The sequence below is a fragment of the Aquarana catesbeiana genome, linkage group LG01 (genome assembly GCF_042186555.1).
Source record: "Aquarana catesbeiana isolate 2022-GZ linkage group LG01, ASM4218655v1, whole genome shotgun sequence".
NCBI lineage: Eukaryota > Metazoa > Chordata > Amphibia > Anura > Ranidae > Aquarana > Aquarana catesbeiana.
This window is the reverse complement of record NC_133324.1, coordinates 497,285,809-497,304,040: the sequence shown is the minus strand read 5'-3', so window position 1 is coordinate 497,304,040 and position 18,232 is coordinate 497,285,809. Positions and strand designations below refer to the sequence as shown.

The window sequence follows — 18,232 nt, the reverse complement described above, 5'->3', positions numbered from 1 at the left end:
ATATAAAAGAGGTCAGCGGTTCTAGCATGCCTCTTTTTATTTCTGTCCATGATGCTGTTGGAGACTTTTTGTCACTTCCTCTTTTAATAAATCCCAACTCTATTGAAAACCAAAAACTAAAAAAATTTAGGCTGGACACAAACTTTAAATATGCTCTGTTTTAAACATGTGGAAAGTGTGCTGTAGAAGGAACAATGATGAATAAGTTACCCACAACAAATTTTAGTTGAGTGATTTTAGTTTCTAGATGCTGCTGCAGTTTGTACATCACCACCATTCTTGCACTCTTTTAATGAATAAATGATAGTTAATACTAAAGTGAGCATTCAGATTTGCCCATAGTAGAAAAATCCTTAGTATAAATAAATAAAAAATACTGAAACTTCTGATTGCAAAATAATTATTATCTGTACATATTACTGAGCATTTATGGACCAAATAAGTGACTATAAACGGCAGTTTTACATATGGTATATGGGCACTGCAATTTTATAGCTTCGATTTCTCTTTTTCTATCTTCTATCTATTGTAATTTATTTGTCTGTGTTCCATGAGGCTCAGTTAATAAATTAAAATAATTATGTAAAATAGGCAATACTTTACTGAAGTGGAAACTCTCATGGGGAAAAGTTAAGGCAAGGGCGAAATCAGCATACTGCAGACGTGTTATACTGTAAATCATGCAGGCAGGGTGGGAAGGGGATATATCTCACACGAGCTCCCACCTGGGGATGTGTCTGGAGTAGACACCGGCAGAGATTTTTATCATAATAATATAATGATATAGTCTTTGCAGGGGCCAGTCATTTCAGAACCACAGCTATAAACCGCAGGCAAAGTAACTGCAAAATGTCATACATAACTGTGCAGGAATTGAGATTTGAAAGGCATTCCATAAATATTTATTGCATTGTCAAATAATAAACCAAGTTTTTGTGGCATGTCGGCATGCTAATCCCATTAGATTCTTTGGTGCACTTCCAAAACGAAGCAGAGCATGGATAAATCTAGATCCTTCTATCTTTATGAATTGACTGCTGAATTAAGAGCAGCTTCTTGCTTGGTTTGATGGCTTCTCTCTCTCCGTTCAGCATGATAGGATTCTAATTTATCCTTTTGACATGTTGCCTCTCAACAGCTCTTCAAGCAACAGCCCCCACCTCACAAGGGAATGAGCAGCAAGGTCCAACGTTCATGCCACAGGAAGACCTCAGGCTGATAAAACCAGAACTTCAAAGTCAAGAGCCTGGACAAGCAACACAATTGGAATTAAATAATGCCTTGTCTGCCACTGACAGTGTAATGCCTACTACAAGGCATGGATATAAAATCGAAGGCAGTGATCCAGTAACATCCATAGATTTAAAGGGTATTTCAAAGGAAGTCAATGTGTTATCTTCCAAGCTGCTTAATCCAGCTTTCACTGAAGAAGTGCAACAAGAAACAGTGACTAGTGATCCACCGGAATCAGATTATTTTCACAGTTCAAGGCCGCTAACTATTACACATGCCTCTATTTGGGATAGGATACAAGATACAATAGAAGCACACAATACTAAGATGACTACAGCTACAGTCAGGCGGAAAATTAGCAAAAACGAGGTTTCCAAGGGACAAGAAGAGGACTGGTCATTGAACATGGTGGGCAGAAAATCAAAACTCAGACAGAAAACTTGGAGGGATATTGTAGAACAAGTGGAGCCAGATTCTTCAGAAGAACCTTCAAATGCTGGCCAAGTACCCAAACAGTATGGACTTGACAAGGAAATAAATTCAGTTCCAGAAGATGGCCAAAATTCATTGCAGTATATATGGCTTTTAAATAAACATAAGGCTCTATCTGCTAATACTGATGGACCCGGTCACACATTCCTTTATGAACACTTTGAAATTCCCACTCCCACAGCAGAACTGGAAAATGGAAGGCAAAGCACAAATATTAATACAGTAAAAAAGAAAACTAGTTTAGTAGAAGAAGTCAGTGGTCAAAGCAAGCCAGGTACTTTGGACAGCCCAGCTAAAAAATCTGACCGAGTTGGTGGGCAGCATTTTCAGAACAGACTTAGTGAACATGAAGCAAGTTTGCCAAGTGATATTTTGTGGAAGCCTGATGGATCTGATGACCAGATGCAAAGCAACAATGAACTGACGACCATAGGAGACTGGGACAAAGACCAAATACCTCCGATTGAATCTCTATCCAGTTCCAATTCAGTGAAGGAAACAGGGAAAGTGCAATCAAGTAAGAATGCATTCACATACACAAAAAGCCAACCTTTCAATTTCTTACAGTATACACCAGACTTATAGAAGAAAGATCCTATTTATTAATATAGCTAGGTTCTTTAGTTCACTGAAAATCAATATCAGTTTAGATCTTCAGATGAATGGGTTGTTATAAGAGATAATTGTAGTGAATAATAAGAAAAATGTACTAGTTGGAAATGTTTACAAAGCAGAACAAAAGTGACACTCGTGTGTTAGAATACATATATTGCACACAATCACTGGGGTGAACATATAGTTGCCAATTTATATTTGCAAAATTGTTGTTTTCCATAAAGAATGTCTGGGTTCCCCATGCTAGGAGAACATTCATTTGTAAAAGTAATTGAATCATTTTTTTTTGGTATTTTAGAAATGCTATCCTTTTATATATTATAACTGGGCTAGCTTGTTAAGACATAAATCAAATGATTGGGTACCTACATCAGAACAGTTACATTTTAAATCTAGGGATTGAGTTTAGGGAATAAAGACAAGTAGTTTAGTCTTTATCAATTAACATAAAGTCACTTTTGTCAAGAAATGAATAAGAAACTTTTTCAAATGTTCTTGATAAAACATGTTTTTATATTTTCATGGGAAAATGGAAGACTGAGATAAAAGTGGTTCCTAGACCCCCTTGATCAGACAATAGCCTTGTTAGGGTAGTATTTTATTTTCTTAGTACTCATTTGTTCTATGACATCGCTGAACTTAAATTTAGGATATTTCTCCACAATACAGTTTCAATGACAAAATATATTCAAATCAAATACTTTTTAAATTGTACTTTACCCAAAACAAAAAAAACATATAACACATCAAAGGACCCACATGCTTATGTACTCTAGCATACAGTAATGCTATTTTAGCAGAGTTGCTCCACTATATTTAATATCCACTGAAATGAATTTTCTCTCTGCACTAAATTGTATTATACAGTCCTTTTAAAAAAATATTACCCTCTACTCCAAGGGATTATTGCACTGCTTAATTTTATTACACTGTTCAATGAAGTATTAAACCCAAAACCAAAAACGAAATATATTGCAGCTTACTGATTCTCAGATGTGGTGGCTGCATACGTTTTCATTTTTAGGGTTTTTTTTCCATTTATGTTCACCTGTTAATCTGGCCAATAAGTCTGTTATTTATTAACTTCTTTTAACAGACCAAGCTGCCCAGAAAAAGTAGCAGTTAGATGGCTGGGACAAACCAGTTGCTTTTAAAATGTTCTTAGTTACATTTGCAATACAAAAATATTATACATCTCACACTTAATATTTTTACACACAGATATGACACAAAGTGGGAAGGGGAGAGAGACTAAACTAACAGGGGTACATATTCAAATAACCTTTTACACCTTACCCAACTCAGCTCTCACTACTTATTGGCCCTATTTTACTTCAACTCCCTTCTTTCCTTTTTTCCTATTCCACACTGATCTTTCTTGTACTTCTATAGTTTAGTATCCTTTATTTATGTATTGGTCTCATCCACCATGCTATCCCTTCCTACTCCCCCTCTCCCCCTTCTCACCTTTACAGTTTAGATGTCCCTTCCTCACCTCACCTCGTCATCTTTCTTTGCCAATTAAAAATTATTTCAAATATACATTTTTCTATTGTGCGGGTGTTTAAAGGTCAGCTCTTATTCCGTTATGTAAAACCTTTACCCCAGAGGAAAACAACCTGTTACTGTAACTGATTAAAAATTATAAGCTGAAGTTTATCTTTAATTATTTAGTCCACCGAAATCTGCTAGTACGTCTAACACTACCCCTCATCACAATGACAATGCTGCTGTGCAAAGGTGTCTCTGTGCTCCTTACCTAGTTACATAGTTATAAATTAGTGAGGTTGAAAAAATACATCAGTCCATTAGGTTCAATCTATGATGTATGTGTATGTCCTTATGTCAACAGTACACCGTATACCCCTGTATGTTGTGGTTGTTGAGGTGCCCATATAATAGTTTTTTGAAACTATCGACGCTCGCTGCTGATACCACTACTTGTGGAAGAGAATTCCACATCCTTACTGCTCTAACAGTAAAGAACCCTCTACACAGTTTAAGGTTAAACCGCTTATCTTCCAATGTTAGTGAATAGTCGCGTGTCTTTTTAAATTCCCTTTCACTAAATAGTTTTTTCTCTATGCTAGGGTCGCCAGTACAGTATTTGTACATTGATATCATATCCCCTCTCAAGCGTCTCCTCTCCAGAAAGAATAATTTCAATGCTTGTAGTCTTTCCCCATAGCTGAGGTCCTCCAGTCCCTTAATTAGCTTTGTTGCCCTTCTCTGGACTCTTTCCAGTTCCAACACATCCTTCCTAAGGACTGGTGCTTAGAATTGGACAGCATACTCAAGATGTGGCTGGACCAGAGCCTAGAGTAGAGTAGGAGAATTATTGTTTTATCTCTGGAGTGAACACCCTTTTTAATGCATGCCAATATTCTGTTTGCTTAGCAGCAGCTTAGCATTGCATGCCATTGCTGGGCCTATCTGATTACATTATTGAATAATTTTTATTATTATTATATTATTATTTAGTATAATTATTTATAGTTATTTATTATATTATCATTTTTGATTTTGTTTTTCAAACATTATCATAGCCATGATGTCTACTAGACTCTTGTTTGGACAGATTTAAGTGAATTATTCCTAAGAATTACAGGCCTGTAATATAAAACGCCAAATTTCTGTGCATAATAATTGTACAACTTTCAGCACCTAAAATCTGAAATAATCATACCGCCAGGGAGGTTAAGTATTGGTAAGCTTCAAAATATTACACTTTTGTTTTTGGGTTTAATACCCCTTTAAAGTAAACCTGTATTAAGAGCAAAATGGGATCTACCATAGCAGAACGTCTTCTGAAATTGCTAGTTGCCTAACTGTTACAATGATCTAATAGCTATATTGCTTTCTGAATCACTGTCCTGGAATAAGTATGCAGGTCAGGAATATCAGAAGTTTGTATCTACATACTTGCTCTAGTTCCTTCAGTTCTGTATAGTAAAATAAGTATTCCTAATGATCACAAATACAGTGGAACCTCGGTTTGCGAGTAATGCGGTTAACAAGCGTTTCGCAAACCGAGCACAGTATTTCTAAAAATCCTAACTCGGTTTGCGGGTGTTGTCTCGCAAAACGAGCAGGATTCAGGCCAAAAGCGGTGTGCAGTACCACTTTTGGCCTGAGGTGGGGGACGCCAGAGCCAAGCAGAGCTGAAAGTCGCCAATCGGTGCCGAGGACAGTTCGGCTGACCTCGGAAAGGCTCGTGAACGGAGTCTTTCCGAGGTTAGCCGAACTGTCCCTCGGGCTTTTTCGGTCGTTTCCGAGGCTCTCCAGCGCCCCCCCCCCCCGCCGGTATTGCATTCCATTGAAATCAATGCGGAACAAATTATTTTCGTTTCTATTGACTTCAATGGTAAAACTCGCTTTGTCGCTTTGATATGCGAGTACATTGGATTGGATCCTGGAACGGATTATGCTTGTAATCCGAGGTTCCACTGTACATAGATATGGTATATTTTATATCATTGGTCCTGGTTGGGGAGGGCACTGCATAATCAATGTATGACACTGCAATAGGCTGTTCTCTAGCGTAACTACACAATCAGACTAGTTGGCAGAGGTCACATAACTAATGGCGAGAGAATCCAGGTGCATGATGGTTGCTTATTCTGGCTGCTTTGTTCCATTATTCTAGATCAGGGAAGCCAACATTTTATGATTACAAACCTCAAATTTGATTTCCCAATATCTCCACATACCCCCTTCACTAGACAGACAAAATTATCATGATCATCACCAGGCCCTTTAGAGATCAGTAGGAATTCAAGAGATATTAAAAGCTTGGTTATACTTTATATATGTACATATCGTATATCTAAGAACAGAAAGACTAAAAGACAATCATAAGATTTAGATCATGTTTGCTCTGTAAAGTGCAAATCACAGATACTCAAGTTGCAACTAATGAAATGTTTGCTGTTGTTTTTGTGCAATCAAAACATAGAATTGGGGTCCAGTTACTAGCATTGTTACTTACATGTCATCTGACACATCAAGTCGATTTCTCAACTTTGATTTCATGTTCAGTTATGAATAGAATCACGTTTCTTATTAATTATTTATAAATCCAGTTCCAATCACCCATAATTTGGTTCCTATAACACTGAGGTATTTGCATGCCTCTGTTTGAGAGCCCCTTAGATCTTTGCGATATACAATAAATGTAATACATTGTTTAGTCAGATGATACGGTTTAAATATTTTGAAAGGAGGCATCTTACCAAGGATTGGAGATCAGCTTCACCAACAAATTTTTTTTCAATAAATAGTTAATTCCAGGAGACACTATCTTTTCCTTTCAAAGTGTTTAAAGAGATGTGGGCTTGCATAGGGCCCCACTGTGTGCAGATGTATTGCTTTTATCCCTTGTTACAAGCTTCATTTAACAATGAAAACACAGTCTTGATTACAGCCCATGCTCCCAATAATGAACTTTCTGCTGCTCTATCTTTAACCAGTGAAGCCCACAGCCGACTGCCTTCAGCCAAAGTCCCTCTGGTGGGCTTCTCTTTGCTAGCATTCACTGAGGTAATGGGAGGAGATTTTATCCTGCAAGAGCAGCCATCTGCGCTGCTAATCTAGTGGTTGCCATATTTTTACTTAAGTCTGTCCCAAATGTTATTGCATGCACTGATGAGTGTGTTAACTTGAAATGCTTAATGTGCCAGTGAGTTTATTTCGCTTTTACAATACAATAGGCTTAAAGAAAAAAGAAGGTATGTGTTGTTAGTAGGGGGATTATACCATTACTTAAACTTGCTGTAATGAGCCACTATCTTTGATCTTACTCTGCTCCAGCTGTGATTTCCTATTACAGCATTTGTCTAGCGGAAACAAAACAACGTTAGGTGATAGTGATGATTTTATGAGGGGATGCAGATTTTATGTTATGATGGAGTCATTTTCTTTCACAGTAGTTATGGTTGAGGTAGAAACTGTGCTGATAATAGGACAAAAGTAAATATTACCATCATCCCAACAAGAGGGGCTTTATTTAATGTTCAAGTGTAAATTTTACCTTTCTATTAAATGATGTCCTATCGGAATTATGCTATGGGTAACATCTGACCACTCTGTATGGGACCTGCCTGATCAGGGTATCCGGGCTGTTTGCTGGCTATATCCTCATATGGCTTATTTGGAGGCACCGGTTTCCACTATTGGATAAAGACCCTGGCCGGGTAATTGGCCGCAAGCTCGTCTAGCTTGCCTTATGGTAAGCGCGCAATTTATGTGGTGTCTACACTCTGGTTGCGGTGGAGGAATCGTCACTGTTTTTACCCCTTATGCACATTTGCTTCACGGACCTTGGTTTATGGACATTCCTAAGTGGATGTGTGTAACCTAATATCACACCTGTGTTGCAATTTATGACTTTTATTCATATACACTTTTTGGATTATTACAATATATTTATAATATTCACCGTCTATTATGCCTTGGGCATAAATACACTTTGCTTATTGGTTCTAACTCAGCCGATACATTCATATTATTATTTTGCACTTTTGTTTTTATTATTTAGTGCTGCTACAATTTTTCTTATTTATTTAACGTTCATTAGACATTGCCTTATACACCAGGTTCCCACTATACCAGCAAACTGTTGTTCCCCATGCAGTTGCCAGCATCCTGTATATCTTTAACACTCAGTGCACAAAAAACAAATATATGAGATAACCATGTAATTATCTACACATCATTACATGGTTGGGTTAAAAAAGATACAAGTCCCTCTAGTTCAAGCAATAGAACTATGGTCCAAAATGCTTCAGATGGGCAAAACAACCTATAAATGTTAATATCCAGTTATATTTTGTACATTTAGGCCACTTTCACACTGAACACCGCCCCACGCTAACAGTAAAGCTCCGCTTGTTTTAGCAGTGCTTTACCGGCGATGTGCGGGCGGTAGTGGGTCACTTTTAACCCCAAAGAAGGGGTTAACAAGGGGTTAAAAGTGCCCGCAAAGTACCGCTGCCGAAGTGCTTTGCAGGCGCTTCAGCATCGCTGCCCATTGATATCAATGGGCAGGGCATTTTTGGAGCACTGTGTACACGGCTCCCGCACCTCCCCAAAGATGCTGCTTGCAGGACTTTTTTTCCCGTCCTGCAAGCGCACCACCCCAGTGTGAGAGTACACAGGCTTTCACACTTGGGTGGCTTGAGAGGAGCTTTTCAGGTGCTTCACAGGCACTATTTTTAGAGCTAAAATGCGTGAAAAGCGCCTCAGTGTGAAAGTGGCCTTAGGAATGCATCCAGCTCTATTTTTTTAAATATGCAATCTACTGAGTTGGCCAGAACGAGTTTCTGAGGGAGTCTATTCTAAATTTTCACAGCTCTTACTGTGAAGAAGCCTATCCATATTTGTAATTAAATCTCTTTTCCTCCAGACATAAAAAATGCCCCCTTGTCTTTTGTAATGACCATAAAGTGAATGAGGTGACTTTGTAATGATCTTAAAATGAATTATTCTACACCAAGATCACTATATGGACCACATATGTATTGATACCTGGTGATCATATCCATCATATCACTTGGTGATGATAGCCATAGGTGTGCGCAGCTAACTGCATTAGGGTGTGCACCCATAGCTCAAACACACAAGATGTGTGTCAACATACAGTATATATGGCCCTGATCTCCCTGCGGGCACAGTGAAAGAAGTGTGTAAACCTTCTCTTATGGCAGAGCCAACAAGAGGGAGATCTTTCCCATTTCCCCGCCTGCACACAGAGCAATTATGCTAATGCAAACAAGGTGATTAGGGTGTGCCCATGCACACCCTGCACACCCTGTGCATAGTTGAGCTCCTCCATGCCTCTATATACGTTTGATTGCCCCTCTCTGCGCATTCTCCAGTTCCCTAGAATTCTTTATTTGTGAACTGGTGCCCAAAACTGAACTGTATATTACAGATGAGATCTTACAAATGCTTTATACAGACGCAAAATACAAGAAAGCATTTGCTTACTTTATAAACTGCAACTTGGCATTGCATGTTAACCACTTGCCTACTGAGCACTTTTACCCCCTTCCTGCCCAGGCCAGTTTTCAGCGTTCAGCGTTGTCACACTATAAATGACAATTATGAGGTCATGTAACACTGTATCCAAAAAAAAATGTAATCATTTTTTTCACACAAATAGAGCTTTCTTTTGTGTGGTATTTAATCACCACTGGGTTTTTTTCCTAAATAAACCAAACCAAAAATTGTGAAAAAAATAAATAATTCATAGTTTGTTATAAAAATTTGCAAAGAGGTAATTTTTCTCCTTCACTGATGTGCGCTGATGAGGCTGCACTGATAGGCATTGATAGGCTGCACTGATGAGGCCTCACAGATGGGCACTGATAGGCTGCACTGATGGGCACTGATGAGGCAGCACTGGTGGGCACTGATGAGGAAGCACTAATAGGTGGTACTGATGGGCACTGATAGGTGGCACTGATGGGCACTGATAGGCAGCACTGGCGGGCACTGATAGGCATCACTGATGGGCACTGATAGGCAGCACTGATAGGTGACACTGATGAGGAGGCACTGATGGGCACTGATTGGCTGCACTGTTGGGCACTGATTAGCAGCACTGGTGAGCACTGATTGGCAGCACTTGTGGGCACAGATTGGCAGCACTGCTGGGCACTGCTGGGACTGCACTGATTATCAGTACACTGATGATCAGTGCCCTGATCATCAGTGTAGATGTCACTTTTAGAGAAGCCAGTTATCAGCTCTCTTCTCTGATCCTCATGCTCTCAGCATGAGGAAAGAAGTGCTGATAACTGGCTTCTGCTGACATCTGTGATCAGCTGTGATTGGACACTGCTGATCACATGGTAAAGAGCCGCTGATTGGCTCTTTACCTCAATCTGTCATCATTAGTGTCCTCCATACACTGCGATCAAAGAGCGCGCCGCTAGCACCCCGCAGTGGGTGTGCGGGTGACTGCGGTCATATGACTGTCCCAGAACTAGCAGGCCATCCTTTTGCCTTTATTTGGCTAAAGCATGGTCGGCAAATGGTTAATATTAAAGTTTAATTAAACTCAGACTACGAAAAACTCTCATCACATGCTATATAACAGAGTGGTATACTTGGATTTTGCAACCAGACTAACTAACTATATAACTATGTAAGATGCCAGAGAACAGGGAGAAATCATACGAACACACAATAGTGCTGCAGGAAAAAAAATACAGCGGTATTATATATATATATATATTTATTATGGCTAATAACACTTCTCTGTTTAGTATCATGATCTACCAGAACATCCAGATCTTTTCTTGACCATTGGCTCTCCCAGTCTCCCTTAATAAAGTAATGAATATAAAACAAAATTTGATTTGAATAGCAAATTTGCATTTGAAAAAATCTGCAAACAATTTGATGTAAAACAATTTGCATAAAAAATGTAAGTTAATTATGCAAAGAAAAAATTATTTAATGCATTAGTCTCAGAATTCTGTCAGGGTGGGTGTCAAGAAACTATATACTCTATGTTGAAGAACTGTGGTATCTGCTTCTGGTATATCTATCTACAGAGCGGCAACAGCTTAAAATAGCAGTTTGCAGACTAGGGCCATCTGCTATCTTGGGGTTTTTTCACAATTGTTACTGAGCATAATCATTCAAAAATTAAAAGATAGTATACTGATTTAGATTGTTAGAAAATGTATGCACAGGAGCATGGAAATATACCATATTTTGTATCAAATGTACTGTACTTCATTGAGCCTTTTCAGTAAAATAGCACAAAGAACAATAAAGCTCTTTAAAATGCATTACCCCATAGCAACCAGATTGTGGTCAGAAGGCAATTGCTCATTTGTTGCTATTGGTTACTACATTTTGTACATTATCACTGGCTAACTGAATATATTTAGATAAAGTACACATACTCTGCATTATGTATTACACAATAGCAATTAGATATAGTAAGAGGCTATTTAATGGCCAACTGCTTTTACACACTGTCAATCTATGTTTCTGTGTAAAAGCCAGGATTAATTGTCCCAGAAGAACATCTCGCTTTAGGCAGAAATGTTGACAGGTTCTTTAATAAACACGTCCACCTAATCTCTTTGTTATTGTGGAGTGGTCATTGATTAAATGAGGACCATTCATCAGTAAAAGACGGGGGGATGGGGGTTTATATCGAAACAGGGGACAGAGGCATTCAGGCTTGAAATTAGTGTCAGGAAGATGGACTTGTTCCCATTTTTATAGCTATACTATATGTGTAAGTCTGGCCTTAACCTTCATCAATCAGGTCTAGAGGGACAGATATATGAGATTTTAGTTATAGCAACCCTATAGCAATAAGATCTATTATATCAGAGGTAAGAGCAAATGCACTTGCAGCCAGTGGGGCTGTGGTTGAACTGGGTTGCTTTCAGAAGGTGCTCAGTGGCTGGTAATACTCCTTTGAGTAAAATATTAATTGAAGTCAGTAATGCTTGCCAACTGCCAATTAACAGAGTTAACAAATGTGCCCCTTTTTACATATTTCTTCAATTGTGTTAGAACAGCAAAGTCAGGTTTTGGAGCTACATCCATGGCATTAGGGGAGGGCGAAGGCTGGAGTACCTCAAATACAAGTCCTATTTCATAAGCAGACGATGAATGGAACTTCATTACTTTTTAGATGATCATTACATTGACCTTTGCCTCTTCATGTTTACTGAGTACAGCAAGCATCCTTGTAAAATGCAAAGCTTAAGCTAGTGACTTATCCCCTAATGGAAGGCTCAGTCCAAGGTTTCTATTTTAGGTTGCTACTACAGTGCAGGGCTATAGTGCTTTGCCATGTATTATTTATTTATTTGTATTGTCTTTCTCTCTCTCTCTCTCTCTCTCTCTCTCTCTCTCTCTCTCTCTCTCTCTCTCTCTCTCTCTCTCTCTCTCCTGTATATATATATATATAGATCTATAAATATATAGAAGTTTCCCTGGGGGTTTTTTAGCAGCGAAAACATTTATGAGAAAAATGATTAATTAAAAGTCTTTTATTCAAACCGAGAATAAATACAATAGGACAGCAAATTTAAAAAATATGTTGTGGTTAGCGACACAGACAACAAACACCAAACAAGAGCCATCGCTAATGACAGACTATACACCAAGGAAACCATAGTTTGTCAAATACATTGTGACATTTCTATCCACATGAATACCCCAATGCATTTCGACCCTTTAATTTCTGGTCTTCTTCAGGGGGATTTATAGTTCTAGAAGATATATCAAAGAGTTCTAATTTTAAACACTGTGGACTGTGGATCATGGACTCTCCTAGAGGGTGTGGAGGGAACATGCAGACATTTTGGGACTATTGAATGCAGCTGTTTTTAGCAATCCTGGTTATGCGATACATTCTCACCTTTCCATCTCCGTAATGGTAAATCTACTACCATATATATGGAAATGTACCTTTCAACATTATGAAATGTCCAATGATATTTTGTATACAGCAAAATGTTAATAACGTTGTTTAAAATTAGAACTCTTTGATATATCTTCTAGAACTATAAATTCCCCTGAAGAAGACCAGAAATGAAAGGGTCAAAATGCATTGGGGTATTCATGTGGATAGAAATGTCACAATGTATTTGACAAACTATGGTTTCCTTGGTGTATTGTTTGCCATTGGTGATGGCTCATGTTTGGCGTTTGTTGTCTGTGTCGCTACCCACAACATATTTTTTAAATTTGCTGTCCTATTGTATTTATTCTCTGTTTGAATAAAAGACTTTTAACTAATCATTTTTCTCATAAACGTTTTCTCTGCTAAAAAAAACCCTGGGGAAACTTCCATTTTCTGTATATTCAGCCTAGTCGACTCTCACATATGTCATTTTCCATTATATATATATATATATATATATATATATATATATATATATACTGGCAATTTCTTAGTGTGTACAAGACAAACTATTTGCAAACCCTTAAATGACCTTAAACAAACCTGATTTTGTTTTAATTGGTCTATTTGCTGGCATTTTGTTAAGACACAGTAAGGGCTTGTATAAGTGATGATAGAGTTCGACTTGCACCTGCTCCCAGATCACATCTTCCTACACATTATTACTTGGTTCCTTGCGGGCATATTAACCATTTAGAAGTGAGTGGGTGTATCCAAGCAGGGATGGTTCCAGGCACTGACTGAAAGAGACTTAAAAAAGTGGATTAGTGGCTTTTTTATAATGGAATATTAGTGGTGTAATTACAGAAAATCAGAATAATCGGATAGGCGCTTCTACACACTGAAGGACTTCCACAATCACCTTGGGTTGTGATGAGTCAGTCTAGAATTGAGTGGAGCACGCTGTAATATTAATAAGTCCAGATACAAGGTGAACCTTCCAGCAGGACAATGACCCTAAATGATAAATTTAATAGTCTTCTTGGTACAGAACACTTTCCCCTGAATCCCATAAAGCAGCTATTAGTATGAGTCTCAAACCATCGACACAAAATACTAAGTAGTCTAATTTCAGACATACTTCCTTCCTTAATACCCATATCAAGTTGCTAGCTAAAATTTTAGCCATTAGCTTAAGCTCTAATGTAGCTAGTCTCAGGACCAAGTTGGTTTTATACTGCACCTGGCCACCTGTCACCGTCTTCATCTCATAGAGCTAGTCAAATCACGAAAAATCCCCTCTCTATTTCTATCCGTGGTTATCAAAAAAAACCTTTTGATAGCCTTTCATGGGATTATGTTTTATTTGTCCTTTACAATAGGGTGTTTGGAAATAATTTTCTTACTTGGATCTGAGTACATTATAAAGTCCTACAAGCCTTTGTAAAATACTCTGGCTTCAGGTTAAATACTTTCCATATCCAATGCGGGACTAGACAAGGTTTCCCCTTACCTCTCCTATATTTCGTTATATTGTTTGAACCCTTGGATCATCTCCTTCACCAATCCCCTGATTGCAGGCCTTGAAGTTGCGGGTTACCATCATAAATCATGTATGTTCACCAATGATGTAGTCCTTTTACTCACAAAAACTATTTTATCCCTTCCCAATTTTAACAGCCAAAAATCTAATGACTTGAACAGTAATCTTCCTTTAGTCATGTGCCAAATATTAAAGATAATTTTGAATTTACATGGACCCCAAATAAGCTCCCCTACTTTGGTATTTATTTTGCCAAATAACCCAGCTCTTTTTAGAACCATAAACGATTTATTGACGGAATGGTTCATCCTATCTATTGGTTTGGACGAATCGCAGCAGTCAAGATGACTCTTTTCTCTAAGTTACTGTATTATTTCAGACTGCAGATACCTCTGTTTTGCTTTCTTTTCGAGCCAGTATCCTTGCCTTTATATAGGGTTATACTAGACCACGGGCCACAAAAAATAGCTTATTTTGACCAAAGCTACAAGGGGGTTTGGAAGTCCCACATACTGTATATCCATTTATTTTAAACCACTCAAATATCACAACTCACTCTTCTTCACATTCAGGTTAATGTCCCTCTTTGGAACAGCTTAAAAGCCTATGCTACTGCCCCCTCTTCGTGCAAAATATCCTTTGGCTCCCGCCATCTAGGTTGGCAAACTTTTATCCCCTCACCTTCCTTTAACCCTTTTTTCACTTCTGGTTGGAAATCTCCCTAAAATTTTTCTTGGTGGTTGGGCGCAAAGTTGAATCGCCTATATGATCAACTGTCTTGGATAGACCCCCGCAGAAGCACCCAGGACCGTTTTTAAGGCAGGGCAAAAGGGGCAGCTGCCCTGGGCCCCATCATTGTAGTGGGACCCAAAGCAGCTGCCTCATACTTGCCAACTATCCCAGTTTAAATTCCCTTATCCCTTAAAGTTTTAGTCACGTGCTGTGTTCAATATCTTAGTGTAAACTTCTGCTGCTGCCCAGCTTTATGTAAATGGTCATGGACTGCGGCATTGATATGTAAATAGAGGTGGCATTCATATGTATATCATGTCCCCCTGAGGTCACATCCACCATCACTTCTGCTGAATCCTGCCCACTGGGGAGGTAAAAGAGCATGCTTGAAAGTCCTGCCTACAGCTGTGGTCATTAAGCCTAACATCAGCCTGTTCTGCAAAAGTAAGCAAATTGGAGGTGGAACCCTTTTCAAAATAACATGGTGCCACAGCACCCTGAATTTTGGTGCATGTGAGTACGCAGGCAGGCAGTGAGGAGATGATGTGCTGTAACCTTTAGCAACCAATCAGTGAGCAGTAATGCTGTGCACTAACCTCTTGCAACCAATCAGTGAGCAGTAATAATTTGCAGTAACCTCTAACAACCAATTAGTGAGTGGTATAGATGTTCAGTAACCTCTAGCAATCAGTGAGCAGTATTGGTGTACAGTAATCTCTAGCAACCAATCAACAAGCAGAAGTCATGTGCTGTAACCTCTAGAAAATAACAGTGAGCCATAATGTGTGCTGTAACCTCTAGCAGCCAGTGTGCGGTAATGATACACTGTAACCTCTGGCAACCAATCGCAATCGCTGCCTGATATGGTTCAGTAAACTGATTTTTAGTCTAGCTGCTATTTATTGTATGTCTCAAAGCATGTGGAGAGCGAAATTGCGTGGAAGAGGGGGCCCAAGAAAATGTTTGCCCAGGGTCCAATCAATATTAAAGACAGCCCTGGAAGCACCCATTAGAGGCTTTATTAGGTAGGAAACCAGATGATTATTCTAGAACAGAATTCCGTTTGATTTCTTTTATTTTTACTGCAGCAAAACAGAACATTGCAAGTGTCTGGAAAAAAACAACTATCCCCTTTTGAGAACTTAAAGTGATACTAAACAAAGAAGTGTTAATTTCCATAATTTATTCACATGAATCATATATATCATGTCACTCTATTTTTTATTTATTTTAAATCCTCTAGGTACCTTATTCCTGCAGCACTGTTGTGTGGTCACATGATCTTTCCCTGTTTTTTGGCATCTGCAGGGAAAGACCCCTGGGAGGAGCTTCTATTACTCTGCTGATGTATGCTCGCCACAGGTTGAGTCTGTGTATGGCCAACCCTGTTTGGCGCCGTGCCAGTCACATGACTAAAAAAAATGTGTCAGAAGAGCAATTACAATTAGATTATAAGTAATTGTTTTACAGGTCCCTATAAACCTTTACTGAACATCAAATGTGTATTTTTTGTGCATTAATATGGGGTCGGCAGGAGTAAAAGGTGATTGACACTAGCTTTCATTTTATTCAGGTGGCATCTGCATCTATGATTCTGACTGTGACTGTGAGTTTTACTTTATAGGTATTAGCACATATATGTGATATATTTAATACTGATTTATAATTAAGTTAAGCTTTTTTGTGAGTTTCTTAGTGAATGTAATTAATCAGCATACTATATCCTGCCCGCATAGTGTTTACCAATAGGAGGTTATGGAGGAGGAGGGAGGGAGGAGAATGTCATTTACCACTGTGTATACGCCAACTTGTGTGACTCTATGTCATGTGGGCTGCACAGACAAGAAAAAGGAGGAAATTAAGATCTTAGAAGGGAATTAAAATTGAGCATACACCATAGAGGACACCAGCTGGTCTACACACTCTCAACCTGCAGTGGGGACACAGAGAAGATGGGAGGAACAGCTGAAGGCAGAATCAACCAGGTATATTTCACTCTACACAAAACAAATGCTTTAGTGGCTTTGTGAGTATGAACACTCTGTTATATAGCAAAAATTTAGTTTTTCAGTCTGGGTTTAATGACACTTTACAGGTTGTATAAATCTATACAATCAATATAAGTGCAGCACTTGAATCAAATACATATAGGTGATAATAAAACTGTGAATATTAAAACTAAAGTCCCAATAATAACAGAAATTCTGAAGTAAAATAGGGTCCACTACATGTAGGTGCCCCAATAGATGATTGGGCCCCGATCCACCGTGCACAGAAAAGCACATCAGATAAAGTGTAAAACAAAGGAATTCACTGCGTGCCATGGAAAATTCAGTGATGATGAACCTCCACCAATCATGCACTCACCCCAGAAGACTGAGTAATGAACGCCTTAATAAAATCTCCTTAACCGGCAATCTTTCCGGCTTCCTCTTGTTCATAACATGAAATACCCAATAGGGCACCAGCGAGCTGCATAAAAAGCTCACCACACAGAGCCCAGAAAGTACTATATAGTGTAGTATTTTATTAACAAAATAAAAAGTATAAAATTGCTGCAGCATGATATATAGTAAGAACAAACAGACAGCCCCAATGTGCAGGATGTGCGTGCATGAGAAACACGTTGGAAGGGGCCTACCTGCTGACGTCATGCTGACGCCTACGGAATTCAGAGCGGCAACCATCTTTGAAAGCAAGCAAAGCAAAGAGGGTGTTTCACCGCTCAGGTGGACACGAACTCAGGTGTAAAGTTGATGTGAAGCTTTCAGAGTTTGAAGAGTTCCAGGTGCTGGCTAAATGCTGAGTGGAACAAGGCTTTGAACAAGAAGATCTGGATGCCGCACACTGGATAAGGTTGAAAACTTGTCTTTATTATAAAGATGGGATCATCAAAAATACAAGACCATCATGCAGAAAGTACAGAAAAAGCTGACGCATTTCGCACTCGGAGCTGAGTGCTTACTCATAGCTCATAGCAGCTATGAGTAAGCACTCAGCTCCGAGTGCGAAACGCGTCAGGTTTTTCTGTACTTTCTGCATGATGGTCTTGTATTTTTTGATGATCCCATCTTTATAATAAAGACAAGTTTTCAACCTTATCCAGTGTGCGGCATCCAGATCTTCTTGTTCAAAGCCTTGAACCATCTTTGAAAGTCTGGCCAGCTTGCTGTTTGTTTGTTCTTACTATACGTTGTGCTGCAGCAACTTTAACATCGGTTGTAGTCAAGTTAATG

At 38.8% G+C, this 18,232-nt stretch overlaps 1 protein-coding gene across 3 annotated transcripts in view; it reads left to right on the top strand.

The window, feature by feature from the left end:
* NCAN (neurocan) overlaps positions 1 to 18,232 on the top strand; it is a 367,742-nt gene that overhangs the window by 195,666 nt on the left and 153,844 nt on the right. For 2 of the 3 annotated variants that reach the window (XR_012235261.1, XM_073592508.1), the window contains exon 7: positions 1,139 to 2,242. The exons of the other annotated variant lie outside the window; for it this stretch is intronic. Coding sequence is in view for 1 of the 2 variants with exons in the window: in XM_073592508.1 (XP_073448609.1) it covers positions 1,139 to 2,242 (1,104 nt within the window). In the remaining variant the exon portion in view is untranslated. The remainder of the gene's footprint in view (positions 1 to 1,138; positions 2,243 to 18,232) is intronic. 3 annotated transcript variants of the gene reach the window in all.